At 54.8% G+C, this 19,463-nt stretch overlaps 8 protein-coding genes across 11 annotated transcripts; 3 read left to right on the top strand and 5 right to left on the bottom strand.

Moving 5' to 3' along the window:
- Nucleotides 1–364: 364 nt before the first annotated feature.
- Nucleotides 365–4,605, top strand: H310_14836 (hypothetical protein). The gene is made up of 13 exons (XM_008882774.1): nucleotides 365–460; nucleotides 510–729; nucleotides 780–877; nucleotides 924–1,545; nucleotides 1,598–1,760; nucleotides 1,804–1,881; nucleotides 1,923–2,129; nucleotides 2,178–2,464; nucleotides 2,511–2,941; nucleotides 2,991–3,169; nucleotides 3,217–3,531; nucleotides 3,576–3,893; nucleotides 3,941–4,605. Exons 1-13 carry the CDS (start codon nucleotides 436–438, stop codon nucleotides 4,463–4,465), a joined length of 3,468 nt encoding a protein of 1,155 aa, XP_008880996.1. The 5' UTR covers nucleotides 365–435; the 3' UTR covers nucleotides 4,466–4,605.
- A 70-nt stretch (nucleotides 4,606–4,675) lies between these two features.
- On the top strand, nucleotides 4,676–6,547 carry H310_14837 (threonine synthase). The gene is made up of 5 exons (XM_008882775.1): nucleotides 4,676–5,321; nucleotides 5,375–5,440; nucleotides 5,491–5,649; nucleotides 5,695–5,991; nucleotides 6,047–6,547. Exons 1-5 carry the CDS (start codon nucleotides 4,707–4,709, stop codon nucleotides 6,470–6,472), a joined length of 1,563 nt encoding a protein of 520 aa, XP_008880997.1. The 5' UTR covers nucleotides 4,676–4,706; the 3' UTR covers nucleotides 6,473–6,547.
- Nucleotides 6,548–6,849: 302 nt separating this feature from the next.
- Nucleotides 6,850–11,820, top strand: H310_14838 (hypothetical protein). Its single transcript, XM_008882776.1, has 5 exons — nucleotides 6,850–7,436; nucleotides 7,487–9,631; nucleotides 9,678–10,096; nucleotides 10,142–10,424; nucleotides 10,477–11,820. Exons 1-5 carry the CDS (start codon nucleotides 6,870–6,872, stop codon nucleotides 10,756–10,758), a joined length of 3,696 nt encoding a protein of 1,231 aa, XP_008880998.1. The 5' UTR covers nucleotides 6,850–6,869; the 3' UTR covers nucleotides 10,759–11,820.
- H310_14839 (hypothetical protein) lies at nucleotides 10,754–11,835 on the bottom strand. The gene is made up of 2 exons (XM_008882777.1): nucleotides 11,015–11,835; nucleotides 10,754–10,968 (listed from the first exon to the last, which is right to left on the bottom strand). The coding sequence occupies exons 1-2, from the start codon at nucleotides 11,787–11,789 to the stop codon at nucleotides 10,847–10,849; spliced, it is 897 nt and encodes a 298-aa protein (XP_008880999.1). The 5' UTR covers nucleotides 11,790–11,835; the 3' UTR covers nucleotides 10,754–10,846.
- An 80-nt stretch (nucleotides 11,836–11,915) lies between these two features.
- On the bottom strand, nucleotides 11,916–13,454 carry H310_14840 (hypothetical protein). 4 transcript variants are annotated; one of them, XM_008882779.1, is made up of 5 exons: nucleotides 12,926–13,454; nucleotides 12,785–12,865; nucleotides 12,521–12,742; nucleotides 12,207–12,461; nucleotides 11,916–12,137 (listed from the first exon to the last, which is right to left on the bottom strand). In XM_008882779.1, exons 1-5 carry the CDS (start codon nucleotides 13,442–13,444, stop codon nucleotides 11,991–11,993), a joined length of 1,224 nt encoding a protein of 407 aa, XP_008881001.1. In that variant the 5' UTR covers nucleotides 13,445–13,454; the 3' UTR covers nucleotides 11,916–11,990. The 4 variants fall into 4 exon arrangements, with proteins under 4 accessions (XP_008881001.1, XP_008881000.1, XP_008881003.1 ...); XM_008882778.1 differs by having other exon boundaries at nucleotides 11,916–12,461; XM_008882781.1 differs by having other exon boundaries at nucleotides 12,207–12,742.
- Nucleotides 13,423–16,089, bottom strand: H310_14841 (hypothetical protein). The gene is made up of 3 exons (XM_008882782.1): nucleotides 15,064–16,089; nucleotides 14,905–15,023; nucleotides 13,423–14,860 (listed from the first exon to the last, which is right to left on the bottom strand). Exons 1-3 carry the CDS (start codon nucleotides 16,035–16,037, stop codon nucleotides 13,455–13,457), a joined length of 2,499 nt encoding a protein of 832 aa, XP_008881004.1. The 5' UTR covers nucleotides 16,038–16,089; the 3' UTR covers nucleotides 13,423–13,454.
- Nucleotides 16,090–16,263: 174 nt separating this feature from the next.
- H310_14842 (hypothetical protein) lies at nucleotides 16,264–16,848 on the bottom strand (the record flags this gene model as incomplete). Its single annotated transcript, XM_008882783.1, has 1 exon — nucleotides 16,264–16,848. One exon carries the CDS (start codon nucleotides 16,846–16,848, stop codon nucleotides 16,264–16,266), a length of 585 nt encoding a protein of 194 aa, XP_008881005.1.
- Nucleotides 16,849–16,967: 119 nt separating this feature from the next.
- On the bottom strand, nucleotides 16,968–18,834 carry H310_14843 (hypothetical protein). Its single transcript, XM_008882784.1, has 5 exons — nucleotides 18,109–18,834; nucleotides 17,945–18,051; nucleotides 17,799–17,894; nucleotides 17,532–17,757; nucleotides 16,968–17,478 (listed from the first exon to the last, which is right to left on the bottom strand). The coding sequence occupies exons 1-5, from the start codon at nucleotides 18,748–18,750 to the stop codon at nucleotides 16,999–17,001; spliced, it is 1,551 nt and encodes a 516-aa protein (XP_008881006.1). The 5' UTR covers nucleotides 18,751–18,834; the 3' UTR covers nucleotides 16,968–16,998.
- Nucleotides 18,835–19,463: the final 629 nt, after the last annotated feature.

Here is a 19,463-nt window from a genome sequence, read left to right on the forward strand (position 1 = left end):
CTTGAGCAAGTACATTTTCTGCCGCGTGTTCAGCTGCGTGACTTTCGTCAGACTCTTGTGGAAGATAAACCCCAGCATGGCAACTATCGATTTGACGTAGTATCGGGTATTCGAGGTGTTGAATTTGAATTTGCAGACATTTGTGTCTTTTGAAGTTGTTTTTACATGAAAATATATGGCCTGCTATGGCGAGTTCTTGGTCCTGTTTCCTTAATCTTGAATGTATGGGGGCGCAGACTGAACCAAGAATGATTTTGCCGTCTCGTGAGAGAGGCAAGTGTGAACTTTCAAACGTTGCCCAACCTTGTAGCCAAAAGCGCCGCAGAACGAGTGGTTTCGCCCATTCCAGAAGCAGCGTAACGCTTGTAACTGACTGGGACCAATAGGAGTAACTGCTTCGGTCCCGCTGATCTCGAGCGACGGCGAGGCGGTCGCATGAACGAAGACACGAATGACCAATGTAAGGCAAGGTCAAACAGCTCAAGTGTATTTAGCGGTGTTGTCATTAGTGGCGTCTTTCATCACGACTCTCGTCCAGAAGGAGCTTGACGTGCTGTTCAAGTCTCGGGATGAGAACATCGAGCGGCTGAACCAACAGGTGACAGCGCTAATCAAGGATGTCGAGCGCATCACGATGGAACTGGAGTCTCGAAGTGCATGGAATCGAAGCTTAACCAAATACGAGGCTCAACTGAAACTAGCTGCCCAGGACACGTCCCCATCCAAGAAGTAAGTTATCGTACCCCGAACGCCATGGCACATTGACATTGCTTTGGCAGGAAATTCGCTCAGAAATCATGCAAGAGATTGCCAGCGATTGATCCCGCCGATGACGACACAACAAACGTACGCAACGAAGACGGGAAGCTCGTGTTTGGTACGTCCTGCGAAGCGAAACCCGTTCTCAACATGCTCTGCTGCAGACAAAAAGTTGCCACGCGTGGCCAACATCGACAAGAGCAACCAGTCGTTCTTGAACGCCCTGACGTTGCAATCGCAAAAGCAAAAGATCTACGAGCAAGCGTTCGTGCGGTACCCTGAGTGCAGGAGCACAGTGTTTGCGCCAAGTAGCTGGGACCCGCGCAACATATCTGTCCAACAGCTCGAGCTGCCGAATATGCAACTCAAGCTGACGCGAGTGCATGGGTACCACAGCACATCCAACTCGAATGTGTTTTACTTGGCATCGGGGGAGCTGGCCTGGTTCACGGCCAAAGTTGTCGTCATGTACTCCAAGTCGAGGCAGCTTCAGCGGTTCTACATGGGCCACTCCAAGGAAGTGACTGCAATGGCGATGCACCCAAACGCGCAAATCGTTGCGTCGGGGCAGTGCGGCAAGGACTCTGCGCTGATCCTTGTGTGGGACAGCAAGCGAGTGAACGCGGAACCGACTCATGCATTGGCAAAGCTCGAGGGACAATCCGTCAACATTCGAAGTTTGAGTTTCTCACACGATGGAAAGTTGATCGCGTCGTTGGGAGGCGACTTGTACAATACCATTTGCGTGCACGACTGGCAGGACCAGACGCTTCTGGTAAAGGCCAGGTGAGTGCGTTCAAAAACGAGCCTAGACAGCTCAAGGCCTGGAGAGTTGTAGGGGCCACAGCTCCAAGGTTTGGACCGTGGCATTCAATCCGTACCAGGCGTACGGAATGCCCGACAAAACCAAAGCGCAGCAGCGGGTGCCCAAGAGGCAAAAGTGGGAGGCGCGGCCCCGCCCTGGCCAGGCTCTTCGAGATGAAGATGCGTGCTACACTCTTGTATGTCCACGTCGTCGCAGGCTGCATTTTAAACGTGTCGTAGGTCAGCTGCGGCGTTCAGCACATCAAGTTCTGGACGCTGACCCAAGTGGACTATTCGCCTCCGACTACTGTGGCCAAGGTGGGGTGAACATAGATTATTCATCTCAGCCCGGCCTGAAGGAGGAGAGCGCATTCTATGGGTCGTGCTTTGGCGGGCCGAACCGCGCTAGGCAGCCCCTGCCCCACGAGAAAGTGTGGAAACTAGAAGGCAACCCTCCGCTGATGAAGAGCGAGGCCCAAGACTTCACGTGTCTTGCATTCACCGACGATAACGTTCCTCTGCAAGTGTACGACGAAGCCACCGACTGTATAGTCGAGTCCCCGACGGTAACAAGTTTGCCAAGCCCTACGGAGCATTCATCACCCCCCTCACAGCAAAGCGAAACCACGCTGGGTCGCATTGTCGCCGGTACTGCCAAGGGCGACCTGTACGTATTCTGGCAACCTCGGAGGTCTCCAAGCCCGCAACAACCTGACTTGCCTCAGAAGTGGTGGGAGCTCCCTGCTGCGTCGTGGCAGCTGAGCGACGACGTATGTCTCGAGCATGTCCACTTCGAATCGACAGCGAAGCTCGTGGAAATTATCCCGCACGACGTATCGACTGGAAACCGGTTCAAAATCTCTCGCCATGCTCAAATGGAGTTGCAAGACCTCCAACAAAGGTGATTTGTACACGGATGAGGTCGTGGCTGTGACCTGGAGACGTAGACTGGCACTAAAACCTGATGCCAAGCCGTTGCTCGATCGTCTCGCCAGCCTGGAATACAAAGGCCCCCTGGCTCACGTGAACGGACCGTGCAGCCAAATCGCGTGCGATGTCAGATCGGGCAATATTGCGACTGCTGGTGGTGACGGCAAGGTGCACATTTGGACTCTGCACCTCTTGGACCCGATGAGAGTATGTGGGACTCGAACGCTGGGCCAGTACACCCCCATGCATGGCGCAGCCAGCGACGGGCGACACAAGATGCAGCTCGAGCGAAGTATTCAAATTCCGTCCAAGGCTCGGCTGACAAGTCTCCACTGGAGTGGCGATGGAGCGGTCGTGGCTGGTCTGAGCAACCACAGCATTTGGGAAGTGGATGTTGCGACGGGTGAATGGAGTGTGGTGGTCGAAGGGTGCGAGGGCAGCGTGTTAGGTACGTCATGGAGAGTGCACGGGGAAGACTCAACTCGATCGACGAACAGGGGGGGTGCTTTTGGAGGACCAGAACGAGCTCGTGACGGTGTCAAGCGATCACTTCATCCGGTGCTGGGACATGGGCAGCCTCCTGTGCGTGAAGAAGTGGCCACTTAAGAGCACAGGTACATACATCGAAGCCCATCCAAGTCGCGGCGACCTTGCCGTGGGGTGCGCAGGGGGAGAGGTACGGCGCACTCTTCACCCTTCAAGGCACATGGGTTGTTGCCGTAGGTGGTAGTGCTCAGCTACCCCGAACTCTCGGAGAAGAAGGCGCTTCGAGTGCTGAGCAACGAGAGCGTAAGTGTGCTCAAGTTTAGCCCCGACGGCAAGTACTTGGCCGTGGGTGCCAAGGACAACTGTATGCACGTCTACGATGCGACCGAGAGCTACAAGAAGGTGGCCAAGTGCGAGGGACACGCCACGTTCGTATCGCACATCGACTGGAGCATCGACGGGTACTTGCTGCAGACCAACTCGGCCGACGGCGAGATCTTGTACTGGCAAGTCCACGGCGCGTCCGTCCGCCAGATTACTGACGGCATGCTGGTACGTGTTGGTTCTGCAACGAGAGCAGCTGACGCAAGTTGCAGATGCGCGATATTTTGTGGGACCGGTGGAGTTGCGTGTTTGGATGGCCTGTGCAAGGTATTTGGGCAGACCACAGCGCGTGCAACGATGTGTCGGCGGTTTGCCTCGTGGACGTCGTTCCAACGTACAACCACCGACCTGCAGATGTGCACAACGTACTGGTTGCCGATCGCAGCCATCTTCGCGCATTCCGTTGGCCATGCATGAAGTCTGCGCAAAGCTACAACTACGATGGACATGCTGCCAACATTACATGCATCCTGACGTGGAAGCAGCACTATGTCGTCACCCTGGGTGGAGCCGACGGAACGATCATGGAGGTACGGAAGATGGTTTGAAAGGCTCGGTCCAACCGCGTGATGTGTAGTGGATGGCTGTCGCGAACGAACATAGGGAAGTCGACTCTATGCAGGAAGGGCGAGGCTGGAATGGCGAGGTCGATGCGATGGAGCAGCAATACACAAGCAGGCCGATGGACAATGATGGAATTCCTGTGGACCAGCCATCCAGCCCGACACGGCCACCATCAGACAACATCCAACGACCAAGAACACCACGACACACTTTCATCAAGGAGGGTGCAAATGATGTGACCCACCAGAGCGAGGAAAGCGTCCCAGATACCGAGCGAAACACTGACGACGTGGAAGTGCGTGTGCCGCGGGACGAGATTCCTGCAAAGGAAGAGGCCATTCGTGAAGGAAGCACGACAGATGGCATCGAGTGTGGCCGCGCAAAGTTTTCATTTCAGGGCGAACACCCCGACGAGCTCAACTTGAAGGAGGGAGAAGTTATTCGTATCTTGGAGAAGCGAGAAGGCGACTGGTGGTTTGGTGAGACTTGCGACGGAACGAGTGGCATCTTCCCACGGGAGTATGTGCAGATGGATTAGCAGACATCAGGGTGTCCAATCCATCCATGATGCAACCCCGTCGTCCCATGTCTCTGCTTGTCGCGGGAAAGTTCCTTTGGTGTGGTGGGATTCAGACATCCGAAAATATTATCTTGCATGAATATAACAAACGTTCCGAATTAGGCTTTTTCGGTTAAAATTCGGATTTCTCTGTGTTTGCGTAACTGCCCAAGGAAATCTGGGGACTTCCGAGGTGGTTCAGATTCCGATCCGCCCCAACATGACCAAATACCGAAGCACTCGCGGCGACGTCCGCAACTACTCGTTCGAGGAAGCTGTCCTGAGCGGCTTGGCGTCGGACCGAGGCCTCTTCGTACCTGAAGAGAACAGCTTCCCATCGCTACCTCCAAATGCTCTCTCGGAGTGGGCGTCGCTGTCCTACCAGGACTTGGCCGTGGAAATCATGTCGCTGTTCATTGACCCCAACGAGATTCCTCGTCGCGACTTGGAAGCCCTTGTGAAGAAAGCGTACACGTTTGGGGATGCCAACTACCGCCACAAGGACGTCGCTCCTATGGTCAAGATTAAGGACAACTTGCATGTGCTGGAATTGTTCCACGGCCCAACATTTGCCTTCAAGGACATTGCGCTTCAATTCCTTGGCCACCTCTTCGAGTACTTTCTTGAGCGTAAGAACAAGAACAGCGATACTGTGCACCAAGTGACGGTCATCGGCGCGACGTCGGGCGACACGGGAAGCTCTGCTATTTACGGCCTTCGCAACAAGAAGAACGTCGGAGTGTTCATCCTGTTTCCCAACGGCCGTGTGAGCGACATCCAGGAGCAACAAATGACGAGCGTCATCGATGACAGTGTGCACAATCTGGCAGTCCAGGTACATTCTGACAGGTCCATCCGTCCTTGAGTGCTGATGGATGGCTGGCGAAGGGCACGTTCGACGACTGCCAAGCCATCGTGAAGGATCTGTTCGCGGATACCGCTTTCAAAAAGAAGGTGAGCTCATTTGAACGTCACATCCCCGCCTCATGCCGTGGATCGTCCAGTACAACCTCGGGGCAGTGAACTCGATCAACTGGGCGCGCATCCTGGCGCAGATTGTGTACTACTTCTATGCGTATTTTCGTCTGCCGAACCGGGACAACGTGGTGTTCTCGGTCCCCACTGGCAACTTTGGCGACATTCTCGCTGGGTTTTACGCCAAGGTGGGTGCGCTCTCGAGTGAATCCTGCACCTGATGCGTTAAGCAGAGATTGGGGCTCCCCATGGAGAAGCTCATTGTCGCCACCAACGACAACGATATTCTTCACCGATTCTTCTCCACCGGCAAGTACCACCGCACCCATGTCAACCACACAACGAGTCCGTCGATGGACATCTGCGTCTCGTCCAACTTTGAGCGGTACCTGTTTTCGCTCTGTGGCGACGACCCCGCCGTGCTCAAGGAGTGGATGACTACATTCGAGTCAACGGGAAAGCTTACCGTCCAAGGGACTCTGCTAAAGAAGGCCCAGACCGATATGTCGTCGTATTCCATCCTGGAACCGGTACTGTTTGGTATGAGCAACGCATATAGCTCTGATGCATGGATGATGGTAATAGGAAGTGCAGTCTACCATCAAACAGTACCACGTCAAGCACGACTATGTGCTGGACCCCCACTCTGCAATCGGGGTGGCGGCGGCTGACCATTACCTCGAGTCCGAGTCCCCCAACGCTTCGGTCGTAGTGTTGGCTACCGCTCATTACGGCAAGTTCCTGCCAACTGTGTTGGACGCGTTGAAGGAAGGCGGTGCGGAGGTGGAGCAACACCCAGTTCTGCAGGCCTTGGAAAAGTTGCCTCGTCGCTCGTTTGTGATCGAGAACAACGTGTTCTCGGTCAAAGCGTTTGTGGAGTCGCATGTCCGACGAGAGGAGAAATCCACTCAAGCGGGGTACTTCAGCTCCATTTCGCAGTCTCTTCTCCTCCAAGGGTCGCTCCTCGTCGCGGTAGTTGGCGTGGGAGCGTTCCTCGCGCTCAAGAAGTAGGTCCATCGTTGATTGTCGTGTCATTACGATCTGCGATCCGGATACACAATATAACCAAAAAACCTTTTTAACCGATTCGACATAGATCTGAAATAGTAGGGTTTCGGGGTTTTGCTTCAGGTGGAGTAAAAGTAAACGCTGCAAATTATGAACACTCGGCCAAGCAGCCAACTGTAATGCACAGTAGATTGTTGTATGCAGCAGTTCCCTCCAAGGGTGTTCTGCACCTGCAACTTTCCATCTGAACGGAGTGCAGTACAGTGGTGAATTCATGCAGTTGTGATAAGAAGTTAAAACGTCTCAATTTTGAAGATTTGCAAGCGTCAGTTATTTTATCCGGATCGTCGGAAAACCTTTATGCGGACACTTTCAATTCCACGACACTGAGTGAATCGAAATGATGGCGCAGGAGCAAGCGCTGTTGTCTCCAATGCCGATTGCCTTCTCGAGGAAGCTCAGCAGTAGCTCTAGCTTCTCCGAAAATACTCCACGAGACCCAGAAGAACTGTCAGATCGATCTTCCTCGACGGAGAATCGCAGAAGTCTCACCGACGCCCTTGGCGATATCATTGCGGGAAACCGCAGAAGTGGTTTGTCCTTCCCAAAGATGGGAAGTTGGCGTAAAGGAAACGGCAACAAGTATGCAGAGAACGGAGACCTTGATTACCTCATCCAAAACTCGGACAACTTAAATTTCTCGACGGACGCCATGGATTTAGCCGCTGCCAATGGACACTTGGATGTTTTGCAGTGGCTACATGTCCACCGAACTGAAGGTTGCACGACGAAAGCGCTTAACAAAGCTGCTTCAAATGGTCGCATTGCTGTTGTCACGTGGTTGCATTTGAATCGCATGGAAGGCGGCACTTCGGAAGCAATGGACGGAGCTGCCGCCAATGGACACCTCGACGTTCTCAAGTTTCTGCACAAGCATCGCCACGACAAGGAAAGCTGTACTTCAGCGGTAAGGTTTCTCATTAAAGGTGTTGACTCTTACCTCGACACCCCGTGTAGGCGTTGGACCTGGCTGCAGCCAACGGCCATCTAGGCGTCGTGGTATGGCTACATTTCAATCGACCCGAGGGATGCACTACCTCGGCCATGGACAACGCAGCCCTGAATGGTCACGTGGAGATTCTTAACTTTCTTCTGGAACATCGAAAGGAAGGCTTTTCGAACCCCTCGACGACACTGATGGCACTGGTGAAAGCTGGAGACCTGACGACATTTGTGTGGATGGCCGACCATGCGTGCGATGATTTGCAGTACTTTTCCATGATGGACGTAGCAGTTGCTGAGAACCAGCTCGACATTCTCACTTGGATTTATGAAAAGAAGCACGGGTTTTGCAGCCGTGCGGTTCAGAAGAAGGGCAATCCGGCAGTCCAAGCATTTCTGAAAGCGAGCTTGCACACGCAGTACTGGGAAGCGTCGCACCCGATCGACTATGCGGCCTCGCAGGGCTTCCTCCTCTTTGTCGAGTACCTCCACAACTCGCAGCAGCCCGACCTGGCAACCGAGATGGCCATGAACGTGGCTGCAACCAATGGACACTTGGAAGTGGTGAAATTTCTGCATGAGTCGCGAAATGAGGGTTGCACGACCGTCGCGATGGACGGCGCGGCCACGAACGGCCACTTAGAAATTGTGCAATTTCTGCACGAACACCGCTCTGAAGGCTGTACGGTCAAAGCAATGGACATGGCGGCGGACTACGGGCATTTGGACATCGTCAAGTTTCTCCACACTGAACGCACCGAAAGATGCTCGCCCTATGCGCTGAATGCCGCTGCCAGCTCTGGTCACTTGGATGTGGTCCAGTACCTGGCATCCAACCAATTGGGTGAACCGTTCCTGGCCATTGATTTCGCCGTGCAACATGGACACCTTGGTGTAGTCAAGTACCTCCACGAAGAACATGGGGCCATGTGCGAAAAGTCGATATTCGACCTGTGCTCTGATGCTGCAACGAAAGAATACCTTCAAAACGACACGAAACACCCTGCATTGTGGGAGATGGAGCCTCTCGACTTTGCAGCCGGCGAAGATCGACAGGACCTCATCGATTGGTACGTCCGAACGGGCCACTCCATCTACACCACCAAAGCGATGGACCGTGCAGCTGCAAACGGACTCGTGGACGTGGTAAAGCGGTTGCACGATACCCGGACGGAAGGGTGCTCTGTAGAAGCGATGGATTATGCGAGCGCCAACGGTCATTTGGCTGTTCTCAAAGCCTTGCACGAGCTGTATGGCAACCATTACACCTCGTTAGCGCTAGATTTGGCGGCGGGAAATGGCCATTTGGACATCTTGGCCTGGTTCGAGGCCACTGGCGACCCAACCATTCACCCGACCTCGAACGCCATGGACTGGGCAGCGCGCAACGGCCATATCGATGTGATGGAATACTTGCACGAGCGAGGCGCAGAGTGCTCCCCGAAGGCACTCGACTTGGCGGCGAAGATGGGCCATCTCGACATTGTGATCTGGCTACACATCACTCGCGGCATCGTTGCAACCCCCTCGACGATGGACGCGGCGGCGTCTGGTGGCCACTTGGAGATTGTCCAGTACTTGCATTCGACGTTCCCCGGCACCGAGTGGTCGAGCAAGTCGGTGGACTTTGCGTTGAAGGGCGGTCACGTTGAGATTGCTGAGTGGTGCTTGGCCCACGAGATGCCCAACTCAAGTGCCACGAAAGACTTGGCGGCGAAGAAGGGGAGTCTAGCCCTCGTGCGCCGCTTTCTCAACGCTCAAGACGAACCTGTTTCGTACCTGTGCGACGGAATGGAGGCGGCGACTCAAAACGGCCACTTGGACATCGTCGAGTACATCCACACGACGCACAAGTTGTTTGTACTTCGCAAACCGTACAAGAAGGCAGCTAAGAGCAAACACACGACCGTGTGCAAGTACCTAGAGGCGACACACGTCGCGTTCTGGGACAAGAATGCGGTCGACTTCGCCGCGAGCCAAAACAACTTGGCATGGGTCAAGTGGCTGATGGGAAAGAAGAAGGAGATGGCGTCGGCGGCCGCGATGGACGAAGCGGCCGCCAACGGTCATTTTGAAATGGTCCAGTGGCTTCACGACAATGGATGCTCGTGCACGACCAACGCCATGGACGCGGCTGCGGCGCTCGGAAGGCTCGACATGGTACGTGTTGGGCAATGGACACGAGCGCTAACGGATGAGATTTAAGGTGGCATGGTTCCATGAGAATCGAGCAGAGGGCTGTACGACGGACGCGATGGACCTGGCGTCCCAGCACGGCCACTTCGACGTGATGCGGTGGCTACACCTCCACCGGGAGGAGGGATGCACGGCGTACGCGCTTAACATTTGCGCGGTCACCGGTCGACTGGACATTCTCCAGTGGCTCTCAGAGATTATAAGCGTTTCGACCAAGTCTACATCGTCTCGCGCACTCCTAGCCGACCCCGACGACGATGAAGAGGACGACTTTGACCCAGACTTAGACCCGTCCGAAGTCGAAGCGCTCAAGGCCCTTCCACAGGACCAGCCGCAGCTTACGCGCCGCGGTACGGAAGGCACGTTGCAACCGCCTGCACCGACCTCGGCGTCGCGTTTCAAGCTCAAGTCCGATTCGACGGAAATGCTGTACGGCGATTGCTTTGAATCAAAGGATTTTACAAATTGGCGTAGGGACCTCTCGAGCGAACACGGCCACTTGGACATGGTGATCTGGCTCACGGAGCAGACTAAGATGATGGCGTCGACAAACGCGATGGACAAGGCCGCCATGAACGGTCATTTGGAAGTCGTGCGGTATCTACACATGAGGCGCCTGGAAGGATGCACTTGCCGCGCGATGGACTGGGCGGCGGCCAACGGACATTTGGAGGTTGTCAAGTTTCTATCGATGAACCGAACCGAAGGATGCACGACGCGGGCGATGGATCTCGCGGCCAAGTTTGGCCACTTGGAGGTACTTGTGAAAGAGGAGTGGGATAGATGGTTGACGACTGTGGTCACCGCAGGTGCTGCAGTGGCTGTATGACAACCGCGACGAGGGATGCACGATGGCTGCGATCGAAGAAGCGACCAAGAACGGGTTCCTAGACATCGTCAAGTGGTTGTACCAAGAGTGCGACGAAGGCAGCGTCCTGAACGTGATCGACTACGCCGTCACACAGGGCCACGCCGAGATTGTCAAGTGGCTGCACGGAGTCAAGAGCGAAGAGTGGTCCCAAGCTGCGGTTGACGTGGCGCGTCAGAGAAAGCACACGGCGGTGCTCGAATACGTCGACAGCTGGCTGTAGAAGACCGCAGCATCGCTGCACCGTCGGCGTATTTAACAACTTTATACGACGGGGTCCGTTTCGCGATTGCAAAAGGTGCCTTTATAAGTTAGAGGATCGTGCAGAGCCCACAACAGTTGGCCGACGCCGGGTTTTGCGCCTGGAACGCTTTTTGATGCTGCCGCTCGAGAGTTTCCTTGGTCACCGTCGCGCCGACACTCCCGTAGATACCTTCCAACATTTTTTGGTTAGGTTGGAATGCCAACCGAGACATTACCATGGCCAGCTTGGAAACTATACTGCGACGGCTTTGCTGGGTCTTGGGGCGCGAACGCCAGTCGCTCCTTTGTGTACTGGTTCTCGTACGAGTACTCTCCTGGTCGAGTGCGGGACAGTACGCGGCGCCACCCAGGCGGCAATCGCGGCGTCTGGCCCGTGGACGACGAGGACGGAGGCGTCAAAAGTCGACCCACCGGCACGATGATGCGTTTGAATGCTTCCACGACATTTGTCGAGTCCAGCGCAGACGCTTCTACAAACTCCATGTGGTGCGTCTCGGCAAAACGCGCGGCTTCGAGAGTTGACACTTGACGGGTGTTGGGGACATGGGCGAGGTCGCATTTGTTGCCTACGAGGATGAGCACAACGTTCTCATGCGCATGTTCTCGGATCTGCGCCAGCCAGTGGGTCACGTGCTCGAACGAATGGCGATCCGTGATGTCATACACCACCAACGCCCCAACGGCATTTCGATAGTACGCAGCCGTAAGGGACTGGAAACGTTCTTGTCCCGCGGTATCCCATATTTGGGCCTTGATACGACGGTCCCCCACTCGAATTGTCTTGGCGGTGAACTCAAACCCGATCGTTTGTGTGCTTGCTTCGTTGTACTTGTTCTTCGTGAAGCGCTGGACCAAGTTGGACTTGCCAACGCCAGAATCTCCGATGAGGACGACCTTAAGAATATACTCCTGCTCGGACTCGGGCTTGCTCGACGTGCTGCTGGCGTCTGTGGCAGTGCCCGACAGCGGCGGGTGGCTCTCGTCCGACATGGGCTGCTCGTTCTTCGTTTGACACAGGAAGACGGCGGCACTGGCGGCGGTGCCTGATTGGTCAAAACAGTGCTTTTACCACCGCAATGTATTGTATTACAGTATCTTTGTGTTCACACTGGCATACTTTGATGAAGGCAATCGGAATTCAAATTAAAATACAACCATTGGGTATTTTATCTTTTTGATACCTTGATTGCGTCACTTGGAGGATGCGGGAGGCGGGACGCCGGACTCGGCGGCTTTGCGCAAGAAACTGGAACGAATGTCTGGAGCAGAAGCGTTGAGGAACTCGCTGGGGAAGTGCAAACCAGCATCTGCGGCCAGAGCCTTCAGGTCTTTCACGTTCTGATATCGGGAATACCGGGTGTGAGACAGAGGAACACACCGCTCGAGACGACAAAGCGTCTTGCTTACCTTGAAGAGCGGTGCGACTTGCGCAACGAGTGACTTGATCTTGTCGGGGTCTGTGTCGGAGTAAATGGTTGTCAATGCCAGCAACACTTTTTCGATGGCTGCCGCGCGTTCTCTCGCCATGTCTTCTTGCAATCCCACCAGCTTCTTTCGCAGGTCGGCCCCGTTGACCTCGTCTGCAGTGGGTGGGAAAAGCACCGTAGCATGACGGATGAGGAACTTGATGTCACTGAGTGCTTTGATCTCCAAATAGATGGACTGCGCTTTCGTTGGCATGGGGACGACGCATGACGGCAACATCTGCAACGGTGACTTACCGCAACCATTGGTTCGACAGTGGACGGATCGATGCAATCGAAGTAGATGTTTCGAATTTTGAGCTCGAGCTCGGCTGCTAGCTTCTTCTTTTCGTTGTCCCGCTTGAGGTCCATGAACGCGGCACGCACGGATGCGGCAGTCGTCGGATCCTGCGCTTTGATGAGGCTGGCCGGGAACAACCGCTCGATGTTTCGGATGAGGCTCTTGACGTCCTCTTCCGTCTACTTGGAGAGTGAGACGCATCCTCGCGATTACAAATCGACCTGGAACTCTTTGAGCACGCGCTTCATCACCGACTGAATCATTGCTTGACCTTCGTTCGAATCAGCGCTTTCCAGATACGGCTACGATGAACATGCCACGAGTTCGTTGAGACGGACGAGTGTGCGGGGCGTATGACTCACGCCGTCTTTGAGTTTGTCGTAAAGTTCTTGCTTTTGACGCCGCCGAACATCCTTTCGATGAAGATACGCAAGGGTTTTGCCACAGACGTTGGCGGGGTCGGCAGTTGCAGCCGCGAGGAGCTTCGGTCGTAGTGGAACGTCCTCCATGTCGAGGATTGTCAGTTGTGTCAGGCGACCCATTTCGCAGGGCAGGTCGGTGAGAGCGGTGCGATTCACGTCAAGCACTTGGAGATTCGCGCACTTATAGATAGAGGGCGGCAGCGACGTGATGGGGTTGTCGTTGAGCCAAAGAGCGTCGAGGGACGTCAGTTGACCGATCGCGTCAGGGATCGTTTGGATATGGTTAAATCCGAGATCGAGGCGGTAGAGTGCCGAGTAGTTGAGGCGAAAGAGGTCTGTGGGAACATTGCGCAGCCGTCTCTGCGCCAGATGCAGCAGGCCCGTGTACTTGGCTTCCTCGAGCTTCAGGTGGACGCTCATACGAACCGTCGCGCGAATTGCCGATGCAAAACCCACCATAAATAATAAATTATCCATTCAGCAAGGTTTCGATACTGCGCCATTTTCGTGCCACTTGGACATTCTTCATCGAGTTGAGATGCAGGAGCGCTTGGTGCGCCATCTCGGGGCTCTGGAAGAGCAGACTCACGGTAGCCTTGGGGGACACAGACACATGAACAACGTTGGGGTCCCTTGTGTCAGAGTACGCGTTTGTGAGGTAGAGCGGTACTAGGTGCTGCACTTCGCCGGATGTCATATCTCGACCTGGTCGGACGAGGACAAACGCGTCGACATTGAGGATGCAGAAGAGACAATCGTCGCGATTCGTGTCAAGCATGCACGGGAGAAAGCTGATCTCGGCCATGCCCATGAGGGTGTGGCTTTGGAACGCTTGCCTGAGCGCAGCGGTTTCGTGCTGCTGGTCGTCGAGAACGGCTTCGACGAGAGGTCTCCACGCAGGAAGGAGCTGCAGGTTCGACATGAACACGTGCAATGCCAGGTACTTTTCGATAGCATGTTGGTCACCTTCATTTTCGGCGTGAAAAGGCGACAAATGAGGCCACTCGACCACCACAGGAGCCGACGCGGGAGTCAAGAGTTTAAGCAGGAGCGTATCCCATCTTGCCAAGTTCCCATGCGAGCCCGTGACCGACGGCAGCAGCTCTAGCGCCCACGTTTGACGCAATGTCTGCAGTCGTCGCTCGTGGTCCAATGCGAGGTGCGACTGATGCTGACTTCCTCGACTGGTGAGTTCTTCCAAAAGGCGCAGGGACACTTTGACGTGGATTAGAGATCGCGGCCGTGACTCCAACTGGGACAGCACCAGATCCACCCATGCGACGTCATGAGTTGGCTCCACGACTGCGTCTTGACATACGGCGTCGTCGTCGTCTTCGTCAGATGACGCTTCGTCGTGGTGCGTCGACAGTCGAGTTGGGGTGGGGAGGTGGACGGGTTTGAGGTGGCACTCCTTCAAAAGGGACTTGTCGATGTTCTTGTTGGACGCAATTGCAGCGAGCAGAGCCGTGGCGCCGAGACTGAGCCGGGAGTCGCTGGACTGGAGCAGAGCCAGCAGGGACTGCTGGTGGGAGTTGCCGTCGTCGGGGAGAGGCAGACGAAGTACGTCGCTAGGAGGCCACTCGCCAATCGCAAAGCGCGTGACAAGATAGCACGAGGACGAGCATGGAGAGAGATCGGTCGGGTCTTGGCTCGATGATTGATGGGGCTGGAATCCAACTGGAGGCAGTTTGGGCAGTACAAAGCGGGGGGACTTCAGTGCGTGGGCAGCTGTGGGGGACAACTCGAGCTGTTTTGACTGGTGCTGGAATTGGAGGCTCTCGGCAGAGAGGGACTGTGGGATGGGGTGGGTGGCCGGAGAATCGACCGAAAGAGGCGGAGACGGAGGTAACGTCACTTGCCGAGGACTGGCTTGGCCTAGAAGGGTCGTCAAGGGAAACGATTCCAATGCAAGCACGTACTCAACGATGACTCGAACGAGGTGGCGCGGGAGAGCGACCTTGCGTTTGACGGCTTGCGTCCCCCAGCTCCGAGGGCCGACGACATGTACGAGCTCTCGTGGGCGTCTGGGTGGAAGAGCCTAACAAATGGTGATGACATGGCACAATGAAGAGCGGTACATCAGGGTGGCGGCGTTGAGTAGCGGTGTGTGGGTGATGCACTGGAAGAACTGGAGCAGTAGGAACAGCGCGAGTAAGGTCGATATGCGCTGGCCGTTGGCATGGCAGTTGGGCAAGAGGCTGTGGGCGACGAACCCCTTCAGGTACGATTCAAAGACCCATTCCCCGAGTTGAAAGGTCAGGTCCGGGAGCGGGACGTCCAGGATGTCCTGCATGTAGTACCAGTGGTCAATCGTTGCATCTATAACGTAGTGCAGCTTGTCTTCGTTCATGTTTTGCATCGTATTGAGGAGCCCTTGCATCTTGAGCGCCAGCACCTGACTTTGGTCCACAAGCTCCATAAAGTACGGCATGTTTTGTCGGTGCGTGAGGAAGCGCCGCATGCGATCATCTGGGACGCGCAGTACATTGAGGAGCACGGTCTTGACGGCGATCTGGACCTGGATCTCTGGACACGCGCGGAACTTGAGCGCTTCGATGTACAGCGGAAACGTGCGTGTGGCAGCGTTAAAGAAGAATTGGACCGTGTCGACGTTCAAGCGGATACTGAGCGCCTTGAGGAAAGTTACGTACCAGTCCCTGACATCTTCTTGATCCAGTTGGAAGTGCCGACAAGTCATGAGCCGATTGATGTAATTGTTGGACAAGATGTAGTACAATGACGTGGTCGTCGAGATGTTCTGGACGAGGAGGCTCAAGGTCTGCAGCAGCTGCACCTGGACGCGATGGGGCGGCGCAGCTTCTCCAATTTGAACGAACAGGGCGAGCATGTTCTTCTCGCAAAAGTACTCGAAGAAGAACTGCTGCGCCGAATGCTGATCGCTGTATATGAGGAACTCGCTCGACACGCGCAAGAGTTCGACGAGAGCGCTTTCACTGAGCTCGCGGTGCCGCAGCAGTTGCATGTGCACGCTCTTGAGACCGTCGAAGCTATAGTTGTTCGGCATCGTCGCCTTCTTGAACCATGAGAACATCCTGGTCGACGATGGCCAAGGCGAGCGTAAGCGTCGCCTCACTCCCTGTTGGAAGTAATGTTCTTTACGTGTTTATTAAACGTTTGGAAACAAAATTGGGGGTTTCGGGGTTCATATGAAAGGAGCTGTGATGTCCCCATGCCGCGCCAAATTGGATGGGCCGTCCACGCACTTCCCGACGCCACAATGCCCAGAGTTTGGTTAACACGACAAATGAAATGGAATATTACTTGAAAATGGCCATCATAACGATGGTGCCAGTCCAAATATGCTGGAGATCGCACAGGTAGGATCCAGCGGGCAATCCATGGAGAGTTTCGTACGTATCGGGGGGATCTCGGAGGCATTCGATCAACGGATCGAGCGCCACTCGGGGGTCGCGCATCTTCTCAATCACCAGGGTGTCGGCGGTGGGTGCAGGAATTCTTTGCCCCACGGGCAAGTTGTCCATGGTAAGTCCTGAAAAGTGGTGCACAATCGAGTTGACTTCCCAAGTGATATGGGATCCCTTCTCCCGCGACGGGCACACGTCGAACTCGTCTACGGTGGGGCGGAAGGAGGCACACACCAACATCGTTCCCCCGTCAAACAAGTTTAGCCACTTCTCGTACACTTCCCACGCATGATCTCCATGCCGCACTTCTATCATGCACAGCCCACCGTCTGACATGGTGGAATAGGTCGCTCCTGCCACCTTCATGGCGTCAACAACATTTTGGGGGACTTCGGCGTTTGGAATGAGGGGCATTCCCCACGATTCGGGGTCCATCGGGGGCTCGTCGTCGGGCTCTTGCCTCGGAGATGACGCCATGGTCGTGACGGGAGGGATCAGCATGGACGATATGCAAGTGCGTAGGCTAGCTCCAGTCGCAGAACCGACCGGCAACGGCTTCGACGATGCCAACGGACTTTTGGCGAGTGGGACAAGCATGCGACACGAGGGTTTGGTTCGATTAGCTCGTTAACAGCGATACATGCGGATGATTTCGCGGACGTCGCCCCGGCAAACGGGGCAGGTCTTGGATGGTTGATTCAGGAGTCTGCCAGCACACGTCATGCAAACGGCGTGGTGGCCGCACGGGACGCACACGCCTTCCTTGGGGTTGTCGAAGCACACGACACACTCGTTTGCGTGTGGCGCGGCTGGGGCGGCGGTAGCGATGAGCAAGGACGCGGTGAGGTCGGGGGCGGAAGGAGTGAAAGAAGTGGCGGTGGGTGATGGAGGCACGACTGTCAGGGTCTTGGCCACTGGGAGGACCACGGTCGTGGATGGAAACAATTCCTCGTACGGAACTTGTTGGGTGACAGTGGTTGAAGAGAACAATTGGTCGACCTGCTCTTCAACGGGGGCTGATGGGGCTCTTGAAAGGCGGGCAAGGGAGGATGACAACGGCCTGTCTGTCTGGGCAGTGGATGGTCTCGTGGTCGCCGGAAGCGCCATCTACCATGGCATTTGCCTAATCGTCAAAAGGATCACAGTTTGCACAAACTTACGACGGAGGCGTCGATGAAAGCATGCTCAAAGAACTGCATCCATGTCGAGAACCCTTCTTCGCTGAGCGCAGCGAACTCAAAAGTTGTTTTCGTGTGGATGTGGGCAGCACCGACAGCAGGGAACGTTTGGAGCCCGTCGAACGAGAACGTGTGGGGCTTGTTGCTGAGGTTTCGTTTGGGAATGGGGGAAGTGATTGGATCGCCCATGTGGTACACGGCCACCCATCTAATCACTATCTCAGATGCATTTCAGGCACGTCGACGTACAATGGAACGGCAGGGCATGCGCTGGGCGCGGTGGTTTCGTACGCGACGAATTCGAGCTCTGTGGATGCTGTATTGGTGCGGAGTACATAGACGTATCTAACGGCATGGCGTGAAAAGGGCACCGTCCCCATGGAGGAAGTCTTTACCGTTGGTGCCACGAGTGGGCCTTTAGACCGACGTTCTCGAGCACGAGGCGGTTGAGCAGGGTGTCGCGGCGGCTTTCGAATAACCAGCCATGGATCACGGCGCATCTCTACGCAATTCTCGGATGAGTAGCGGCCAATCAAGATGGAACAGAATCAAAACCTACAGCGTCCAACGCCCGGCTGCACTTGGCAAATCGGCCGTACTTGTCCCCCAAGAGACTCGCACCTTTGCGCACGATGTGCGTGGGAAGGAGTCCCGCCGTGTTGCGGAGGTATGGGTCCACTTGCGGAAGCGACAATAGAAATGCAACCACTTCTGCATGGTGCTGTTCTGCTGCGCAATGCAGGGGCGTTGAGCCGTGAGAGTTCGTTGCGTTCACATCGGCATTGGCTTGAGCAAGGAATTGTACGCAATCCAAATTTCCGAAGTAGGCTGCAACATGCAAAACGGTGGTCTGCGACGACACTTCGCGGTATTCCAATGCGCCGGGGGTGCGGACGTGTGCCTGAAGCAGGTGGAGGAGACCGAACTTCGCCGCATGCCATGCCACTTGAACGGCTGGAAACAGCTCAAGTGGATTCTGGATCTTCTTGAGCATGTCTGCACGTACATTGGCAATCTTGGTGTTGATCGAAGCTTCCTCCTTCTGCCACTCCCGTAGTTTTTCACTGTCATTTCCGAACACGACTTGCTTCCACTGCGCTTTGTCGATCTTCTTCGAGAGGTAGATGGCTTTCTGATGGAGCTTCTCGACCTTGTTCACGCGCTTGTTCCGTTCCTTGTCGGCGAGCAGCAACGTGCTCATCTTCGTCGTCACTCGACACGAACTGAAATTTCGAGTCAATTCGTACAGAATGTATGTGCCTCTCAAAACCCGATTCTTGTCAAGTGTGAATTCAAACTTGTTCCAACAGTTCGGATATTGCGACAATCTTCGTTGGACACGTACTTTAGAGAGTGTCACTGGTGGTATGTCCTACCTACTGATCTCCCCCCCCAAACGAAACGGGTCAAAGTGAATATAACTTGAAATATTATAATATTATATTTCGAATTACGTTTGAAATTCAAATGGTTGTGCTGTGTATTTCAATAGTTTATACCTCCAATGTTTTATAGATTGTACAAATAGCATAAAGTGGACCGTTTCGATTAGGGGGGGAGATCAGTACTGCTTTTCCTGACTAGAGGAACAGATTGGGCGTTTGGTGACACGCACGATTGGGGCTCACTCCTCGCCAAGGCACCGCCTTCAGGAAACTATACACACGGTCCCCGCAACGCTCAGGTGTCGCAATTTCCAAGGCAATACACTGTCGTCGCTCGCTGCTGGACAGGAAACCGTTCTTATTAGGGTTCATACAAAACAAAGGAGTGCCCGAGTGTTCTGCACTATGTACTGTGAACGAAATGTGTGGAAAAACTGCCTCTCACAATTTTCAAATACTACCTCCGACCAATAAAGTTTGCAACAAATGGATAATTCGTTTCGATCTCGATCAATTTTGAACATTTTTC

Source organism: Aphanomyces invadans, assembly GCF_000520115.1.
Source record: "Aphanomyces invadans strain NJM9701 unplaced genomic scaffold supercont1.94, whole genome shotgun sequence".
Classification (NCBI taxonomy): domain Eukaryota; phylum Oomycota; class Saprolegniomycetes; order Saprolegniales; family Verrucalvaceae; genus Aphanomyces; species Aphanomyces invadans.